We start from the raw sequence: 20,598 nt of genomic DNA, 5'->3' as shown, positions 1-20,598 counted from the left end.
TAAGAGATTTGTACTTGTCTATGTGTAAACCAGCTGTAGATCCGCACTCTCTGTGTGGTTCTTGTAGAGGGATTGATGCTTTGCAATAACCCCAGTGTACCATTTTTAGGTTTTGGTCTCTGGTTCAGTGACAAAAATATGTCTTAAGGGGGAGGAAGAGACCTAAGCCTTCTCTGGGGTTGGTCTTGGCAATGCTCAAGAAGATACTGCTGAAAATTCTTTTATTTCTACTAACTCTTCATTTAGTGTTTCTGCTACCGCCCTCCCTGCGTATACTCCCCTGGGTCTGTCGCTGTGGAGTATGTGTCAGGAGAAATGAGCCCTTGGATCCATGTTGTTGGGCTTTCCACCCTTGAAGATTCAATGACTTCATGGACTGTGGGTGCCTATGAAGATATGGCTGCCAGAGGAGGGATGGCCCCTCGGGTAGTTCTTTCATGACCTCAAATAGAAGTGCTAGCAGGTCAGAATACCACTTGGCATAAGGCCATCTGGGAGCCATCATGGTCATCTTAATTCCTGCTGAAATTGACACCCGGTTGATTAACGGCTGGATCAGAGTGAATGAAGGAAAGGCGTGATCATATGGGTGTTAGAAGGCATTCTTGAACACAGGTCATGGGGCTGGAAAAGGAGAGCAAAGCATGGGGAGCTTCCTGTTTTGCCAAGTGGCAAACAAATAAATCCTGACAGACAGTAGTACATTGGATCCCTCTCTCTGGTTACGGCTCATTTTCTTTTGTCTAAAAATACAGCGAATAGTCTGGCCTATTCGTCCCACATTCTCCTCTATCCTCATACACCTTACAACACTGAGATTACCAAACACTTCCTCTTCATTCAAGGGGTTAACTACTGCACTGTAATTGTTCGGTGGCTGCTTTCCTCTTGGTAAGGGTTGAAGAGACTCTTTAGGACACTCCAAAATCAAACCATTGTTCTTTAGTCTTGGGTAATGCCATATCCTCTTTACCATGGTCTTCCACTCTCTTGGATTATAGTTCTCTTGCTTGACAGTACACTTGGGTACACTTTTTTATCTTATTTCTCTTCCTTTTTCAAGTTTTTTTTTTATATATTTTATATATGAGAGATTTATTTTAATGTTGTTACGGTTCGTAAGATATTTTATTTTGTGTTCCTTACTACTCTTGTAGTTTATTTATTTTCTTGTTTCTTTTCCTCACTGGGCTATTATTTTCCTGCTGGAGCCCTTAGGCTTATAGCATCATGCTTTTGCAACTAGGGGTATAGTTTAGCTAGTACAGTAATAATAATAATGATAATACAGTAGGGTCCCGAATTAAGCGTGTTCGAATTACACGATTCCCCTTTTCCACGATCGCTATTTTTCAAAAATAAATTTTCTGTATCCACGAGGCTGTTCAAAGTTCGCGAGTCAAGCACTACAAAATGTATCAAATCTATAGTCTTTTTAAGTATATTGGTAGCCCTAAATACGGTGATTTATAATAAATGTTACAAAACAATATTAACATTACATTTCATTAACATAATTTCATAATGAATAGCCTATTTAAGGATAAAATTCCACATCAACAATGAAATCAACTGTTAACTGTGCGAGTCCAGCTGACAAAATGTAAACAGAAATGTGGTTACGTTCTCGGCAATCTTTATCTTTCTCTAACCTTACGATAATTGTAATGGTAGTGTTAATGATGGTATATTAAAGCATTATTTTTGTTTAGTACAGTATATTTAAAAGCCTTATTTTTCCCTCTGGGCGTTCAAGGTTTTCACGAGTAGACTGGGTTCGTTTATCGGCAGTGAATAGCCTAAACTTCGGTAACGAGTCGTCAATATTTTGTCATATTTTAAACAGTAGGCTATACATTTGATTTGCAAACATTGGTTTTGTAGAGTAGACGGTAAAATAAAATCTAGAGAGAGAGAGAGAGAGAGAGAGAGAGAGAGAGAGAGAGAGAGATTTGATGGCAGAAATCTCTCTCTCTCTCTCTCTCTCTCTCTCTCTCTCTCTCTCTCTCTCTCTCTCTCTAGATTTTATTTTACCGTCTACTCTACAAAACCAATGTTTGCAAATCAAATGTATAGCCTACTGTTTAAAATATGACAAAATATTGACGACTCGTTACCGAAGTTTAGGCTATTCACTGCCGATAAACGATAATAAACCCTTTAATGCAAACTAACTGTATCCTTTGATATTCCTCTATATTTATCACGAATTCCTTCTATACCTCCTCAGACACTCTTATTTCAAATATCTAAATTATTCTTATCACAACTAACACCATCTAGTCATTTTCATTCCATTATATCTATTATTCCTCTGGATCTTATTCCCTTTCCTTATTCTGTTTATTCGATGGGATTTGTTTTTCCCTTTACCGTCTTTCAGAATCTATTTTTAGCCACTGGCAACCAAATCCCCCCTTCCCCCGTCTCCTACCGTCTCCCCTGCGAGTCCACCCAGCCTATCTCATCAATCCCCCCCACCTTCATCCTCCCCTGTTCTAGGTCTGTAACCTTCTGCGTCATAATATCTCTCTCTCTCTCTCTCTCTCTCTCTCTCTCTCTCTCTCTCTCTCTCTCTCTCTCGTTATACAATACTTACAAATAGATGAAGTAACCAAAATCGGTTTTCTTGAAGTGTCAATTAATTACAAAACGAAAAAATTATACCGTGTATACATCCATTTCAATCATAGCTTAAAATACGGTAACCGATTTCGTCCGCAAACCACTATTTTTTAGGAAACACCATTCTATTCCAGAAAATTTTTACTCTTTAAATGTCAATTGCGCTATAATAAAACATGTACTTATGTTGTAAAATTTCGGGTGTGTTTTAAAAATCGAGTATTGCTAACTTATTTTTGTTTTACTTTTGGCTGTGATCACAACAGCTGATGTCTAGCTTCCGCGCGAATACAATAACAAAGAATTGTTTACACCATTTCTTAACTTATTCAAACCATCTATACAGTTAATATTACATAAACACCAATGTGTTATAACCTATCATATTTATTGTTTAGTACTTTAAAACCATCCCTCTCTCTCTCTCTCTCTCTCTCTCTCTCTCTCTCTCTCTCTCTCTCTCTCTCTCTCTCTCTCTCTCTCTCATCGAACGTTATAGCGGTAACCTAATTGTTCGGTGACTTTAAAAATAGGCCTAGTACTTTCTTCTTTACCTTTTTTGCATATGGATCCATAATTGAGGTGGGTACAAGTTGACTTATAACTGAAGTTAGGAAAAGTATTTTGGATATGGAAAGGACAATTATCTTTCGTAACAGTTTAGAATTATCGTAAGTTATCACTCTGTCATTAGCGGCAGTTTGCTATTCTGGATTAAACGCATAAGGAAAAAAAATTTCCAGCTTTGCTACGAATTTAGGAATTTATATGGATACGGTAAGTAAAATATTTGTAATAACATAATGTTTACTAAATGTTTGTAATATCATTAGTTATGACTTAGATCATGTGTGTTTAATGCATTCGTTTGTTTATTATGATCGAAGATGGAGCGTAAACAAATGGAAGGTTTCCGTTTCAGGCGGCATCATAAAGAAAAACATTTCATAAATGGCATTCATTTCATTTATTTGAAAGTTCTAATAAAAAATAATTAGAACATTGGTAATAACAAATTCAACATATAATCTATACTTGGTAAAATTGCTGTCAATTCAAAAACACAGATGTATAAATGCGTCTGTTTCTTCGTTGTGATCAGAGTTAAACGTAAACAAAACATTGGTTGTCGTTTTCTATTCTGCTTTTTAGCGTGTTTAGGAAACGCATGATATAAAATCGCCTTTATTTTGATAATTCTGGATTTTCAATCATGCAACAAGCTAGTCTATAGAGTGATGGTTTTGCTATTCACCAGTTGTATTATACAATAGATATGACAAACATTAAAATTTGTCTGTATTTTGGGTTGTGTTGTAACGGGAAATATATGGTGTTTACACCTATCCTGGTTATAATTTTAACCATTTTTCAAGTTATTAGAACTTTAAAGTATATTAAATGTTTTATTTATTTACAAAAACAATTTGATATTATAAAGAAATACAGTATAGTACAAAGAAAGTATTGGAAATGGGTAGTAAACACATTTGAATAGGCAAATTGCTGGTTGCCATGGCCACAATGGAATTATTTCTGTTAGTTGTGTTTCGAAATTCGCGATTTTCCATTTACACGAGGTCATTAATCGACCAAATTCTCGCATAATTCGGGACCCTACTGTAATAACAAGAACAAAGACAACAACAATAATAATAATAATAATAATAATAATAATAATAATAATAATAATAATAATAATAATAATAATAATAGTAATGATAGTAATAACAATGATGATAATAATAACAATAATACACAAGGATGTAGGGACCACTCCAATGCTACAGCCTCTCCCTAGCGACTGAGTGTGTACCAGTACATTCCTCTTTCCTTGAATGTATCTGGCTGACAACTCTACGATGTGGATCGGTGCTCAGATGTGCATACGCTTATTGATGTATACCATTATGGTAGTGTTGTCGCTCATCAACACTACTGAATGCCTCCTTAAATGTTCTTGAAATTCTTGCAATGCTAAAAAGGCTGCTTGCATTTTAAGGACGTTGATATGCAGATGCCTGTCTTGACAAGACCAGTCACACGAGATGATGCATCTGAGAACAGAAGCATGTCTGTAAGCAGAGTCGAGTGGGGCTCTCCTAGTGAGATTTTCCTCGTCGAGCCACCAGGCAAGATCAGACCAGGCCCGGACTCTCTGTCCCACTGGAACAGGACAAAACTGGGCATCCGTGTTGACTGATCAGTGATCCTTCAGACACCACCTGTGAAGAATGAGCGACTTTGATGAGGAAAGATGACCAAGGAGACTACCAGCACAGAGCTGGTACTTCTGCCTTGAACAGGAATGGTTGTGCAACCTCCTTGTGTCTGCTGATGTAATTGTCTGAGTATCTGATCTCAATCCTATAGCAATGCCTCTCTTGAGGAGGCAAGGATCAACCAATCATTGAGATACATAAACAAACAGAGAGAATAAGGATCATGATTTTCTAGAATTAAATCCCTTGAACAATTTACATAGTATTACCAATAAATCCAGAAGAAAGCATCCCAATAACTATACCATACTAAATAGATTTTATAATCTGAAACTGTGCAACAACAACAGTGTAGTTACCTTTGACAAGAAGACTGAAGACAAGGCAGGTGATGAGCCACTGCGGTTTTTGCCTGTAGTCAAGGGAGAGATACAGTCCTCTACTTTGTAGAGAAAATTTTAAAGAAAATATCCTGAAAGAGAAAAAGAAGGGGATTTGTATATTGGTGAAGCTTTGTAGGTTTATAATGCAACAGCACATAAAATAGAAATGTCTCATGTACAGTAATGAATTTTGAGAGGTATATAAGTAAAAAAGAGATTCTCAGAGGATAAGAGAGAATTGGGGAGGAATCCAAATGGGACGCTTACAAGTTATGAAGTAGGAGAAAAAGCTCTGAAAGAAAGGATTGAAAAAGCAACATTGAATGGTATAAGATGAGAGTAAGGAGGATGTGGCAAATATATTGGAAAATAAACACTTAGTTTTAGTGAGAGGAGAAAAATAAATTAGATTATTACGGAAGAATATGAGAAAATATTGATATGAGTGTTGGAGGACAAATGATTAACTTCAGGGATTGCATGTGGACTTACAATACAGGTATTTGCATGTTTCCAGTGAGAGACAAGATTTCCAAGATGCTGACTGAGAAAGGGGAAGAAAAAGTAGATGAAAATATACAAAAGGTAAGTAAAATGCATGAAGAAATAGAGAAAAGATTGCAAAAGAAGACAGAATGAGTGAACTAAGCTATGGGAGGCAAATAAATCACAAATTAAGGTCTAAAAAAAATATAATTACAAATTTGCCACAAGCCAAATAAAGAAAAGAGTATTAGAAGGTTTAACACCTGCACTTTGGAATCTTCAGATGAGGGGGTGCGCGCTCTCTCTCTCTCTCTCTCTCTCTCTCTCTCTCTCTCTCTCTCTCTCTCTCTCTCTCTCTCTCTCTCTCTCTCTCTCTAAAACATATAATTAGGACATTGTTTATGGAGATTTCCAATATGATAGGAAATTTTTTCTTCTAGAAGCATTTTTATCGGATGGTAGATTGAGGTAATATGGAATCATTGACCATGGTAGCTATGATACCATAAAACTTCAAATTAATTTGTCAATAATAATGTAAGAGTAAGAGTCCAAGGAATAATATTGTAGTAATTTCCTTGAATTTCAGATATTGGAGGGAATCTGGTCTTCCGCATTTCTCGACAAGGCAGTGACACTATTTTTACAACACGACAGAATAGATTTGAAATCGTTGTCGACGATTCAAACTTTGAAGTCTTCTGTGGTACCACCAAGTCCTTCTACAGTACAGCATCACTTAACCTGCCAGGAATCAGTAAGTTGTAATAAAATATAACTAGAAAAAGTGACAAGATATATTTGATTCCACTTAACAGCCATCATTCAATATACAGTATACTGTATGGTATATTGAATAGGTTGTTATAATATGTTTAAGTCTGAGCTAATGAAATTTTCCCATTGTCATTTTCTTTTACCCTTCGATGAAGGTTTTAAATTTATTGTAGGAAAACCGATAAGAAATTCCATCTAAAGTTATTTTCTTTTATGTTACTTATCTAAATCTGGTTGTTGGTGTCTCATTCAAGGAGCATTAGAAACTCATTGGAGTATGTGATACAAACTTTTTCATACTGAATTTTTATTATTGTATAGCTGTATAGCATCTTAAGTATTATTTATCAGTGCTGTATTGTATACAAAATGTAAATTTCTTTTGTCAATTAATGTTCCATAATTTTTACTTAGTAAGTGGCATCTTATGGAATGAGAATGTCAGAATAAAAATCAATGTGTCTTATTTTTCGTTGGTTTCATGTACTATATCCTCTGTCTCTTTGTATATAGATTTGGAAATTTATAGCAACGACACCAAGTATTCTAGAAGAGAGTGGGTAAGGTCATCTAAAGTTACCAAGGACTTGGCTGGCAAATACCAGTGCTCAGGTACCAGGAGCAATGACAGTGTTCCAGTTATCAGAGAAGTGATGATCCGGGTACTTGGTAAGATTGTATTTTTCATTTCCTACTTTATATGATGTTGTAATAAGGATTACTTAGCTGTGTAACTTTCTTTATTGTGTAATGGTTAAGGATTTTGCTAACAAATGAAATTCATGGCATGTAAATGAATTTTGAAAAAGCATTTCAGTCATGCTAAGCGACTCAGGTCTGTAGACTGTTAGTCCATAATTATGTTTATCTGTAGTTAATTACCCTAGACTTGATGTGCTGTAGTTGGAAGATTTGCAAAAGTATAAAAGTTCAAATGAGCCCAATTTTTGTCGAGTACATTTACGAAAGTGTGGGCTTTTCAAGACACAGTAATTACATGTACCATTCATTTTGTTGCAGATCAAGAGCCGGTAACCTTTGTTAACTCAAATATGGATCCAGATGGCAAGGAAATAGAATTGCAAGAACATACACACTTTAATCTGATGTGCACTGTTTCCGGTATTCCAACACCGCAAATTACGTGGTTCAAGGTAATAACACATACAATGCTTTATTGAACAGTATTATTTTGTCAATTCCCTATTATTTAGCATTGGTTCCTACCCATATACAAATGTTTCATCCCTGAGAAATCGTCGACAAGGTAGTTAACGAAATGTGGGTAAAACAGGCGAGTAGTCCTGCCCACCTGTCTGTCAAAGACTCCATTTTTGTTTTCGGATCTACTGTTGCAACCTATCCAAATCTTTTGGTTCTTTTTCTTTGCAGAAAAGGAAATGCTACATGGATTTAACTTATCATACATATGAGAGAAAGGGTGGTCGCTGGAACTGATATATGGCAAAACCAGCTGTAGACCCACACTCTGTTTGCAGTCATCCTCTTCTGCCAATTACAGATGGTGGCATCCCATTTAGTGGCAGGCTTATGTTTTTAGGAAGAAGATGGCTAAGTCCTCTCTTGGGTCAGTCTTAGCAGTATCCAAGATGATGCCAAAAAAGCTTTTTGGCTTTTTCCTTTCCTCATTGAGTCAACTGCTGCTAATTAGTCTCCACAATAAGGCTCAATACTTCAGTGTTCTAGAAGTTTTATTCCAGCTGTGTTCAAGTTGTGGAATGATCTTCCTAATCGGGTAGTTGAATCGGTAGAGCTTCAGAAGTTCAAACTTGCTGCAAATGTTTTCATGTTGAACAGGCTGGCATGAGTCTTTTTTATAGTTTATGTATGAAATATTTGTTTTGATGTTGTTACTGTTTTTAAAATATTTTATTTTAATTGTTCATTATTTCTCATATCTACTTTTTTCCTTATTCCCTTTCCTCACTGGGCTATTTTTTCCTATTGGAGCCCTTGGGCTTATATTATCTTGCTTTTCCAACTAGGGTTGTAGCCTAGCTAGTAATAATAATAATAATACACTCCTGTTTTAGTCTGTGGGGAGTATGCGGCAAGAGTGGGGAGACCAAGGATCTGAGTCAGTGAGCTTTTCAGTTATTATTGGTGTGTGGAGTGATCACCATACCTCAGCAGGCACTGGAATATCTGTTGCTGTGCAGATTTCTGTCGCTGAGTTTGACCAAGCCTTCCTCAGGTCTTGTATGTAGGCTTTCGATATTTTTTTTTGAGGAGCTAAGGCTACCAGTATCCTTAGTGCCAGTAACTCCAGTTATTGTGGATGTGATGCTTGTGCCACTTGTGGTGATTGCCACAGTGAGCCTGAAGCCAAAAAAGACTGTTATGAGAGGCTCCCACAACTGTGGTTCCGTTTGTGGCTGTGCTGGTGCCAAAAGAGCACCTGTAATGGAGATGTCAAAGCTTAAAGTTGTGCATAAGAAAGCCCCGATCATAGTAGAACGAGTGCATGTAGCCCTGGTGCCCATCACCCATGCTTATTGTTTTTTTGCCATTCACCCATTTTCCCACCACCCCTGTGCATGTGACCCCAAGGCCTGTGGTTCCCTCCCTCACTGTGCCTGTGACAGCCCCTGCGTCTTGAGTTGCAAGTGCTACTCAGTTTACCTGCCTCTTCCCCTGTGACAGTATTCCTTAGTATCGTGGTTCCTGTTGGAGCATCCCATTTGGTTTCTCTCCTTAGGGGAGCTTTAATGTTGATGGTCTCTTGGATCTCTGCTTCTCTGCTGCAGAACCTGATAGGAAGGCTAGTAAGAAGAAATGGGATTACTCCTCATTCTATTCCAGTATGGATTCTGACAATTCTTCTAATAAGAAGCAAAAGTCGAATAAGTCCAGGAAGGCCTGTCATAGTCGCAAGAAAAGGGCTCTTAATGACACCATCTTTCCTTGGGGGTTGGGTGAAGGACACCTAGGCTGTCCCCAGGCCTGTGCTATAGGCCCCCTGTGTGTATGCACGGTGCCTTGACCATGACCCCAGTAGCCAAGTGGGATAGATGTGCACAATGGTAGATCCATGTACACCTATCGTCCATGTATTGTATGTGTTTGGGCACCCTCCTTCATCTTTCTTACCTTAACAGGAACTTTTTCTATCTTCTTTGAATGCGGTACTGTTTTATCCCATGGGGAAAAGATGGTACCTTTCGAGGTCAGCAAGCAAGCGGCCAACGACTATGTTCCCCCATGCATCAGCTCTTACTCTTCACCTTGATCAGCAGAATAACAAGTATATGGCACTTCTGTCTCTGCCTTGATCAGTGCTAAAGGTCTTAATTCCCCTGTTGACTGCTGCTCTAGTCTGTCATCAGCCCCCGATCATGTTTTAAGTTCTGTCTCTAAGTCAGAATACTTATCTTTTTAGGGAGGTAGTAGCTCTTCAGAGAATTCTGCTGCACCCTCTACCCCTGCGATGTATGAGGTTACTTAAGATTCTACTGTACAATAGGTACCAATGGAAGCAGATAATCTTGAGTCTGAGTGTTCCTTTGTGAATGTTCTTGCACTCACACAACCTTGGCTGTGCCTTCTGGTAGGACTTTAGTCATTCGTCAGCACTTCAATGTCCCCAGACAAACAAGATCCTGTCCAATGCACTCTTGAGTCAGCGTATATTCTGTGTTAGAGTCTGCTGTGTTATTACTTTTTCTGGTGGACACAACAGTGAAACTCCTCATGGAGAAACTCAAGGCAGAAGGCACGTAAATCTGAACTTCTTCGAGTTGGTGGCCACAGAATCTTTTGCCATGGCCACCCTCCAAGCTGTTTCATGGCAGTACTAGTGCCCAGACCAGATGATGTGATTCAAAAGGAAATTGGAGTTGTTGACCCTAAATCTTTGGAGAAGTATAAGAGTTTTATGCTGTCTGATGGGAAGGCGGTGACCTTCTTGGTGCACCAGTCAGTTTTGAAGAAGAGATGCTTTGGTTTTTTGATTCTCAAAGCAAGTTGGTTCAGAGGTAGCTCTGAGGCTTTGAAACATGTCACTGCTGGCCACGTCTCCTTCTGAGGTGTCAGGTGCAAATGTTTGTGGAGAAGTTGAAAATTACTTCACAGGACTCCTTGATCCATTCTGCAGACTTTTGCAAGGGCTTTGGCTCTATAAGGATGTCCAGTGTCAAACCTTTTGGTGCGGCCAATGCGTAAGTGATCAAGTTAAGGAACGTGCTGTGATCTTCTCTATGTCCCTGATCAGGACCTCTTGTGAACTCTTCCACTCGAAAGGATCTTGTGCTTTCACATCCCTATTGAGGCCTCCCAACCTGGTCAGGTCAGGAAGGGAGGTATAGGGAAGAGTGGAGAGAGAAAAGGATGTTGGCATTCCTCCTTCTGCTGTCATGATTAGGGGAAGCCTTTCTTGCCATTGGGAAACCTGGCAGAGACATGAGGTCGAGTCTTGGGTAGTAAGTGGTCTTTGGTAGGGGTACTTATTGCAATTTCTGTACTGCTTCCCCCCATCTTACAGACCGATAGTATTTATGAACAATCCTCCAAAATCACTGCAAGCCCTGACTTTGCTGGCTAAAGTGAAAAGGATGTTGCAGAAGAGTGCACTCTTAAAATTTTCTAGACAAGTCTCAGGGCTTCTACAGTCAACTCTGCCAGTTGAAGTCATTTGAGGGTTGCGGACTAGTCATCGAGCTCTCTCCATTGAATTAGTTCAGCAAACAAAGTTCAATATGGAAACAGTACGGCCTGTACTGAGTTCTTTGTGCCTTGTATAAATAGATATTTGTCCTCAATCAGTTTTAATACTCCTCTTTTGTCATTAAACCATAATAGAAAGAAATAGAGAGAATTAGTATCAGTCAAAACCAGAGAATGATAAAGTAGTCACATTATAGTAATGTATATGTGTAGGGGTATATGTATGCATAGTCAAATGCATGAAATATTTTCCTGAATTGAAGATAGGCCTTTTTAAAGTTTTTGTCAGTTGAGTGCTTTTGTCAAAATTCGTCAGTCATAAGTCAGTGTTGGTGGGCAGGAACCAGATTGCCTTGATTTGATTTTACTCTACTGTAAATGAGCATGCTAAGTTTTGAATGAATTGCTAATTCCTTTATGAGAGCAAGGTAGGTTTATAATGAATTAATTTTTCAATTTTAACTTTGCAAATTTTTAATGAATTTTTTATCTGAGCATGCTGGATTTTTAATGAATGATTTTTTTTATCTTTTCTCCAAAAAAAAAAAAAACTATTTTAAGGATGATGAACCTTTGCTTCCGGATTCCGACTTCTTTGATGGAGAGCAAGTCCGTTTGGAGGATAAGGGTCAGACAATATATTTTGAGTATGTGTACGAGAAACATGCGGGCGAGTACTCATGCGCGGCTAAAAATCGACTAAATAAGATAACAGGATATCTCACTATTACTTTTCCTAGTAAGTTTGTGTTAGTTTTTTCTTAGAAATGTATGAGTTTTGATGTACAGAACTGTCAGGAGATTATTGCCTACAGTATGCCTTATCGGTGTTCTTTATCCACTTCATTCATTCTAGTTGATATCTTTCCATGTAGCTGTCCCAATCCAACTTTTCTTGCTTCAGTTTCCATTCATTATATAAAAACAAATCCTTTGAACCAGACTTTGGAGTCTAGAGTAGGAATCAGTGGTCTGGTCAAACTACTTTATGATGACCTGTATACACTGTATTGAAATTTTTGCAAAATTCATTTATATTTCAAAGGAGTATTTTTTTTTCTTATTGAATGGGGGCTATGTTAAGTTTGATTTGCCAAGTAATAAAGTTCTAAGACTTTATGGATTTTTCTAACGTTCAATTTGCATTGTGCTGTAATAATATTTGATACAATGTATGCTATATCATATTTGCCTTCAACTAAAAATTGAATGACTGACATACAGTAATCCAATGGTTATCGTGTGTGATATTTTCTAAGCCCTCCATGATATCTGAAAAACCTTGAAGTAGATGCAGAAATATATGGTATTTTTTATTTATCATTTTTCATATTTTTTATTATCTTTATAAATTTAAGCTTTTACAAGCCCAAAAATAACTTTGAAAAAATTTATTAAGATATGAAACATATGTGTATCTGCCCTCTGAAACCCGCAATATAAAAGAGGAGTCCATGATATAGATTTACATACAATACGTTATACAGTATTTATAAATCTGCTGTACACTGACGGAGTGTTCGGTGAACTGCGAGATGGCAATGGATTACTGTACTGCAATTTTAAAACTTCTTTTGCTTTTTATTTTGTAATCCTATAATTTGCAATCATGATTTCAGGTCCTGGCCTAAGCTTGGGAGCAAAGGTTGGGTTGAGCATGGCTGTTGTGGGAATTGTCGTATTGGTGTTTGTCGTCCTTTACTTGGTCAAGCGTGTCAAGAATGAGAGGAAGTTCCGTAAGTCTTTTAGACAGAACGAACTCTACCTCTTTGAGAAAGGAAACATCGGTCAGCTGAACCCAGACTGCACGGCTGACGAACAGGCAGAACTTTTGCCGTATGACCCAACCTGGGAGGTGGACAGGGACAACATCAAGATAGGTAATCATTTTGTACTTGCTTGTTTAATATCGTTGAAGGGGATCTCAAGGAAAGACTATAAGTACCATGAGATCTTGAGTTCTGGTTTATATATTCTCAAATAATTTATTATGAAATTTCCTCTTTTTGTTTGTCTTTATATTGCTCTAGTGTTGTTTTTGGTAATTAGAAACATAATTACATACATACATATACCAAGGCACTTCCCCCAATTTTGGGGGTAGCCGACATCAACAAATGAAACAAAAACAAAATAGGGGACCTCTACTCTCTACGTTCCTCCCAGCCTAACAAGGGACTCAACTGAGTTCAGCTGGTACTGCTAGGGTGCCACAGCCCACCCTCCCCCATTATCCACCACCTGTATCTACATCCTGTGAGACATCGACAAAGAAATATAATTGATAATAGAAAATTATATTACTCTGCTTAGTTTTTTTTTTCGGCTTTAACTTCTAGTTTGTTTTGCTGTGTTAAGAGTCTCTTTATTCACCAACTCATCACATTTCTGTACTGTATAAGCTTCTATTTTTTGTGGGTATTTTATTCTAGAGTCTGGCCTATAATTTTAAGGGCCTTAAGTAAAGAATATATGCCTATTATCAACTACAGTATAGTAATTAAAATTTTACCTAATCTGATACTAATGTACTTCATTTTGCTTAAGATCAAAAGTAATTAACATTAATACTTAAATTTCCAGGAAATTTTGTGGCTTAACATTTAAATTAAAGTAAAATTGGTAGGTTGCATTTTGAGTCTTAGGCCAATGATGAAGGAGTAAAAACTGTTTAAATGTAACAAACACATCTCATATTCACTCTATTTATTTGGCCTTTCAGAATATTTACTTGGTACTGTAATGTATTTAATGCTTATCTATTAGAATTTCCCTTTGTCAAATCATCTTCTACTAATGTTGTTAAACCCATCCTTTTTTATGCCACCTCTATAAAACTCTAATTCCCAAATGATAATAATAAAAATATTAAGCACTTTAAGGTATTAATTTCCATAAGAACCTAGTTATGTTTTTTTTTTCTTGTTCTCTTACATAATTCATTAGTTAGAAAATAAGATTGCAATCCTGCACCTGAAATTGTTAATAGATAGTTAGGTTATCTAATAGTAATAAGAGTTTATAGGTAACCCTTTGTAGCTTGAATTATTAATGTTATTGTTAGCTTCGTCTCACCTCCATGAGATAGTAAAAAACAACCGAACTGTAGCAAACAGTTGCGTAGAAGGAATAGGAGGCAGGAACATATAGAGCACTCGAATGTGATAGAATGCGTAATGGATCCTTATTTATCCTTCCCCTTAGTGGATTAGATTGGGTAAGGTCTGTTTGGGGTGCTGATATCTATGGTTATCCTAGGATACGTCCCTGATTATACACGATATCTCCGAATAGTCGTTTCCGGGGGTTGGAACCCTGTGATACCTGACGGTAATTGTCTTGTAATATCAATCGCAGAAATATTATTCTTCAGAAGTTGCCAGAAGGAACTTCCATCAGGACGACATGGCTATCTCACCCAAAAATAGATTTTTCCTATGTCAAAATCTCTTTCATTTTGAGGAAAATTAATATTGATATGATATTGAAGTATTTCAAAAGAAGCTGTCAAATTAAAGCGTTGGAATTACAGGTTCTCCCAAAAGGGGTTGAGTTGGTGGAGTGATAAAAATTTTGCATGGCCATTACATGTACATGGTATAGTTACAAGATACCTGAAGTATGAATAAAATTTAGAAGCCTTGAAAAAAGATAAAAACGAAGGCCAAGTCCCCATGAACGTTTCATCATGATAATCCAGATTTAACACTGAAAAGTAATTACTGTACATCATGTATACCATACCGTACTGTATATGTAGATGTTGGGTAGATAATTTTTTACATAAAAAATGAAACCTTATCCACAGATTCTACGAGATTCTATGATACCGTTATAAAAATATATATGCTAGAATTTCACTTTACCGCAGTTGCTAACTGGAAGTACAGGACAAAATCTTTAAACCACTCCCATTTACTTAGGTTGCGGTAAAGTTATGCTTCAAGTAAAGGGAATGATGGCTGAAAGGTCAAAAGGTTTTTACCATTCTTCCCTCTTTTCTATTTCCTTTCCATGTATATTTATATTTCTGTTATTCACTTATTTTCACTATTCATTTCAGTCTAGTTTATTCCTTATATGCTCGGCTTGTTTCTGTCACCTTTTCCCGTGTTGAAATTTGATTACCCTTTTTATTTTTATTATAATTTTCCATTTCCTTGGCATATAAGTTATATTTGGCATAGCCCAGCAACTTCCATATTTCATAACTCTAGTCAAACATACAAATGTTGTTCATCAAGTATTTAGTGTAATTCATCCTTTTGAGGCTGCTAGCTTACAGATGCAACTTTGGTCAGTAAACTTTGGTCAGTGCATACCTCTGCCATCGCAAGTAAGAATTCACAAGTCTATTCCTGTTAGTAGCCCTCCGGTTTACCTGTCAGCAAACTTGGAGCTGAAGGTGGGTCTGAAGATATTGGATCACCTTGCCTCACTGTACGTTACTGATATTGATCTCAGATCATTGGACCCTTTTTCCTTGGGTCCTGAGGTCCCTGTTCAGAAGTTGTGTATCACTTCCAGCTCCCTCACGTGACTTAATACAGTATGCATTCTGTTTAAGATATTGCATTCGTCTTAAATCTTGAGGAGTTACAGCAACTGAAACCGTTACATGCAGGTTGGACATCCGATGCTAGTGAGTTACACGACGGCCTACCTTTATTGTATATTACGTCTCCTTTCTCTTCATGTACTTGGTTTGACACAGCCGACTCCATCTCCCTGTTAGGGAGTAAGGGTTTACGTGTCTCAGTACTAGCTTCCTTTTAAGCCAGAGCTCTCCGAGACCGTAACATCTTCTATATCCTTATGTTTAGCTGTTAGGATGTTTTTTGGAGTCATCTTCCTCGCTCCCATACGTGACCAGGAAGGATGACATGTCCAGCGAAGAAAAGAACCTTCCAGTTCGGTTCTAGGGGACGTCCTCTCACCAATAAAACTTAATTTCAGGGGCTAAACAGTTGTAGTATTCGTATAGGAGCAAATAGATTTTAAAAGTAATTTGTGTTTTTCCTCTATGTGTGTCCTTTAAAATAGATTTCCCATCTCAACCACCTCTCTCTAACCAAGGCCTAAAGACAAAAGTGGCTATTATGTGATAGATAGGTGAACAAGGCTTCCCCTTTACACCCCATGTCGTTAACCGCCTACCTTATTAATGACTCGGTGGCCATTCCAGTGCCGCTGAAGCTGTATCTTAAGAGACAAATTACTTTTTAAATTTGTTACTTCTTATCTTATTCCTTCTCTTAGCTTTCAAGCCTTATTATGACCAATTGATTCTTGCAGCTGATAGCTAAGATTTCAGTAACTTAGTGTATTTTCCAGAGTTAAGATCATCTACCTGACAGTCAGCTGTCTTTTTTTGTGCTATGGACGATTATGAGATATTTTGTGAATTATTTGCAAATTGATTCATAAATGCAATTACTGTACTGTAGTCCTTATAATATTTCTCACAACAGGTAAACAGTTGGGAGCTGGGGCCTTTGGACGAGTTGTGAAAGCTTTGGTAATGGGTCTAGAGGAGGATAAACCACAGACGACGGTAGCCGTGAAGATGTGCAAAAGCCAGGCAGATCAGTCACAGGTGAGAGCTCTGGCTTTGGAGCTGAAGATCATGATTCATCTGGGACAACACCTAAATATCGTCAACCTTATGGGAGCGAATACAGTTCATATTGGCAAAGGTACTTTCTTCATTTATTCTATGCATGATTTTGCCCTTGTAATAACATTTAGATAATCCAGGTTTTGTCCATATGAAGGTAAAAAGGAATGGAGTTTTTTGTTACTGAAATCTCTTATTTTCTATATAGAACATAATTTCAAGTTACTTGGTGGCTTAAGCCAAGACGTGGAGGGTGGATGATTAATACTTTGGATAGAGATACTGTAATTTAGAATGATAATAATTTTTATTTTCTGAGTAGTCAAACAAGAATATAAGTGCAATGCTTGATTTTAAGGTCATTTAATAAAGAACATATAATCAATTGATTGATTATTAATAGCATAGGTTTATACAATAGCCTGTTCTCTTTTATGCCAATAGCTAGTTTATTAAAAACTTATGCAGCACATTCTTTCTCGTAAAATTCATTCCTCAACCTTAAAATTTATTCATTGTCTTTCAGGTGAACTATGGATTCTGGTTGAATATTGTCGATTTGGGAACCTCTTATCATTCATGCATCGCCATCGCAATAAGTTCATCAACCAGATAGACCCTGTGACTGGCAAAATAGATGTTATGAAAGTAACCTCTGATGGCATGTCCCCATTTTCACCTGGGTCAAATATTAGTAGTTCAAGGTGAGACCTGATGCTGTTATTTGAATATGTGCCGAAGACCAAATTTACAAATGCCACCTGTCCTTGTTAACCTGGCACAGGAACATTTAGATCAAACCTGTTATTTATCTCTTTTTCTTTCATCATTGTTACAGGGGATTCCAGCCAGGGGTGATAACTGACTTAGATGGGTACTTGTCTCCTTCAGTATCAAAGTTCAGTCTGGCATCTCCTCCACACAAAAGACAAACAACCACATCGCCGCCTGAGACGCCAAGTTCAATGACAGGAAGTGTGAATGGTGTTCGACCGCATGTGGACAACCCCATGTATAACTTGGGTCTTCAGAAATCTGTCAGCGAACATCCTGATGGGGAACCAGCAGAGACAAACAACTCTGGCGGATCTGCGGAAGTTACAAATGCTGTTGGGGGTCGAAGATTGAATTCCATTACAAGTTTAGAGAGAGAAAGAAGAAACAGGCTGGATTCAGTTGCACATTCTGACGATAGTGGCAGACAGATGTTGAACTCCACCTCTCACTCCGATACTGGTTCTGTTGGGTATTGCCAAGGGCACATCACTAATACAGACATGACAACTGTACCCATGAATCTTTTGTCCCCACTGTCTCCAACAGGTAAACTTAAATCAAAATAACAAGATTTACAGTATTGACATTTTCAAATAGTTATGCTAGACAACTGTGTGAAGTTTTTTGGCTGTCATAGGGCTGAGCAACTTCGAATATACAGTATTATAGGCATAATTTGTTTATGTGTAAATGAAAGTTATTCTTTGTGCCTTTGTTATTTACGTCTTGCAAGGGAAGACTATAACACTATCAGTTTTTCTTTAAAAATATCCTTATGATATTCTCTACCACTAGTCTGGATTTTATATAATACTGTAGCAGTATAAACATTTCTCAAGTTGAAAGGGGTTAGTTTAAACCTCAGGAAAATATAAGTATTTTACTTATGAATATTATTTCCTTATCAAGTACAATTTTTTTGTACTTATTGTTTTATAGAGGATTATTACTACATCATCTTTCATATAATACAGACTTCAAAAGTAAGGAAAAAATTAAAACAAATTAATCTTCACTATGAAAGAATGAAAATTATGAAGCATACAATTCTTGGCTTCTAGATGTTTTCAGGATTATCAAATATTTGTTAGAACTAAATTTATTAATTAATTTAACCTGTCTATAGAATTTAACCATGTTATATGTAAAAAGATAATGATAAGCATAGATTTTTTTAGCCTTGGCTTAAGGAGATACTGTACCCCAAGAATACATTCTTACATTTAAATATTTAAAAAAAAAAAAAGACAGTGTAAGGAAAAGGATAGAAGTACACTATTGAAATTTCATGTATTACCATCTGAAAATCAAAGAGTACATTCCTATTTTTATTACTCTGTAATTTCTTTTTGTACTGATATTTTCTAGATTCTAGTCATGCCAGTGAAATGGGGTTGGATTCCAAAGGAAATCCCTTTGTCTACGATGCTGGTATTGTTCCAGCAGTGACAGCTCCGTTCACTACAAGCGATCTAGTATGCTGGGCTTGGCAAGTGGCACAAGGCATGGACTACTTAAGCCAACGAAAGGTCTGTTGTCATTGCAGTTTTGTCTTTGCCTTATGAGACAGATTCATATCCAATACGTACTGTTACTTTTCTTAGATTTTTTATTATACTTTAATGAAGATTTATTTCTTCAGAAAATTTACCAGTCACTGGTCTCTCATGTTAATCTCATTATCATTTAGCAAAGAATACCTTTCTCTGTTCTTATATGGATATTAAATATCACAGGTTCTTCATGGGGATTTGGCAGCAAGAAATCTTCTGCTTGCAGATGACAATGTTATAAAAATCAGTGACTTTGGTCTGTCCAGAGAAATGTATAAGAAGGATGTCTACATGAAAAAGGGAGATGTAAGTTTTTAATGTGTAGATATTCAGTCAATAATTAAAAATTAAAATGCATGCATCATTGGAAAGGGCTTACACATTAATCTACTGCTTTTTTCATCAAGGTTAATGTGATTCGGGTGTTTGTGTATTCTGAAATATGTTATGATTTCTCAATCAAAATTACTTTGATGAATATTCTTTACTGTATGCAAATAGTTTGCATTGTCTCTTACGCTGCCTTGCTACATTTCTTCTAGCCTTTTACGTTTTATCTTTTTTTGGTCTCTTCCCATTCAGCTTCTTTATCCTGCTCCAATTATCACTCTTATTCAAAAAGTCTTTCTGGGCAGCACTCTAGGAGTTCAAAGTTTTGAGATTGTAATTCACTGAAAATATTTCAACTAGACTTTAGCATTTATTAAGCTTTCTGGAAGCATTTATTTGAAGAAGTCATCTGCCCATCTTATTTCCCTCAGGAGCACTCTAAAATGTGAAGGCAAGTCAGTGAGAGATATGAAAATTTTGTGCCTTTTCAGGACCTGATGCCCATTAAGTGGATGGCTATAGAAGCTATCCGAGATCGTATCTTCAGTGTGCAGAGTGACGTTTGGGCTTATGGTGTTGCGCTGTGGGAAATTTTCACCTTGGGTTCGACGCCTTATCCAGGGATAGAAGTGAATAAGGATTTCCTGAAGCTTATCGAAGAAGGATATCGTATGGACAAACCAAAATGTGCAAACATGGATGTGTGAGTTGGTTTTTTATAAAAATTTTGTTGATGCCTATTTTAGCATATTATTAGTCATGAGTTTATGAGTGACTGAATAAGAGCATAAAAATTTGAATGGGTTAATAGTATTTCATCGGTGTGCAAACAAAAATTTATCTCTCTGCAGTCAAGAACTGTATGAACAAGATTATCCCGCAATGTGCAGAATTTCTGTGCTTTGATGAAATGCTATCTGCAAGTCTCAAATGAATAAAGGTTAAAGGTGACTGGTTTCAGTTCCGGTTCCATCAGAATAGATGCTCACCAGAATGTCAGCCAGGCAAGCCCAACCCCCCACTGTGGTGCCCTACCACAGCAGTAGCCTCCCCAGTAAACAGCTTAAACTCACAGTCCTGGGCGAGGATCGCTCTCTTGCCATGTGAATGCTAGGCAAACACGTTACCAATGTACTAGCCAGGAG

General features: G+C 37.1%; 1 protein-coding gene across 5 annotated transcripts in view; it reads left to right on the top strand.

The window, feature by feature from the left end:
- LOC137620615 (vascular endothelial growth factor receptor 1-like) overlaps window positions 1-20,598 on the top strand; it is a 172,330-nt gene that overhangs the window by 140,113 nt on the left and 11,619 nt on the right. For all 5 annotated transcript variants that reach the window (XM_068350911.1, XM_068350908.1, XM_068350907.1 and 2 more), the window contains exons 14-24: window positions 6,306-6,473; window positions 7,007-7,162; window positions 7,514-7,647; window positions 11,738-11,915; window positions 12,796-13,056; window positions 16,648-16,872; window positions 17,320-17,497; window positions 17,632-18,116; window positions 18,939-19,099; window positions 19,307-19,429; window positions 19,945-20,156. In XM_068350911.1, the coding sequence (XP_068207012.1) occupies window positions 6,306-6,473; window positions 7,007-7,162; window positions 7,514-7,647; window positions 11,738-11,915; window positions 12,796-13,056; window positions 16,648-16,872; window positions 17,320-17,497; window positions 17,632-18,116; window positions 18,939-19,099; window positions 19,307-19,429; window positions 19,945-20,156 (2,281 nt within the window). The remainder of the gene's footprint in view (window positions 1-6,305; window positions 6,474-7,006; window positions 7,163-7,513; window positions 7,648-11,737; window positions 11,916-12,795; window positions 13,057-16,647; window positions 16,873-17,319; window positions 17,498-17,631; window positions 18,117-18,938; window positions 19,100-19,306; window positions 19,430-19,944; window positions 20,157-20,598) is intronic.

This window comes from Palaemon carinicauda, chromosome 27 (assembly GCF_036898095.1).
Source record: "Palaemon carinicauda isolate YSFRI2023 chromosome 27, ASM3689809v2, whole genome shotgun sequence".
In the NCBI taxonomy this organism is placed as follows: Eukaryota; Metazoa; Arthropoda; class Malacostraca; order Decapoda; family Palaemonidae; genus Palaemon; species Palaemon carinicauda.
Note: the sequence above shows the minus strand (reverse complement) of the source record. Positions and strands in the feature narration are given on the sequence as shown.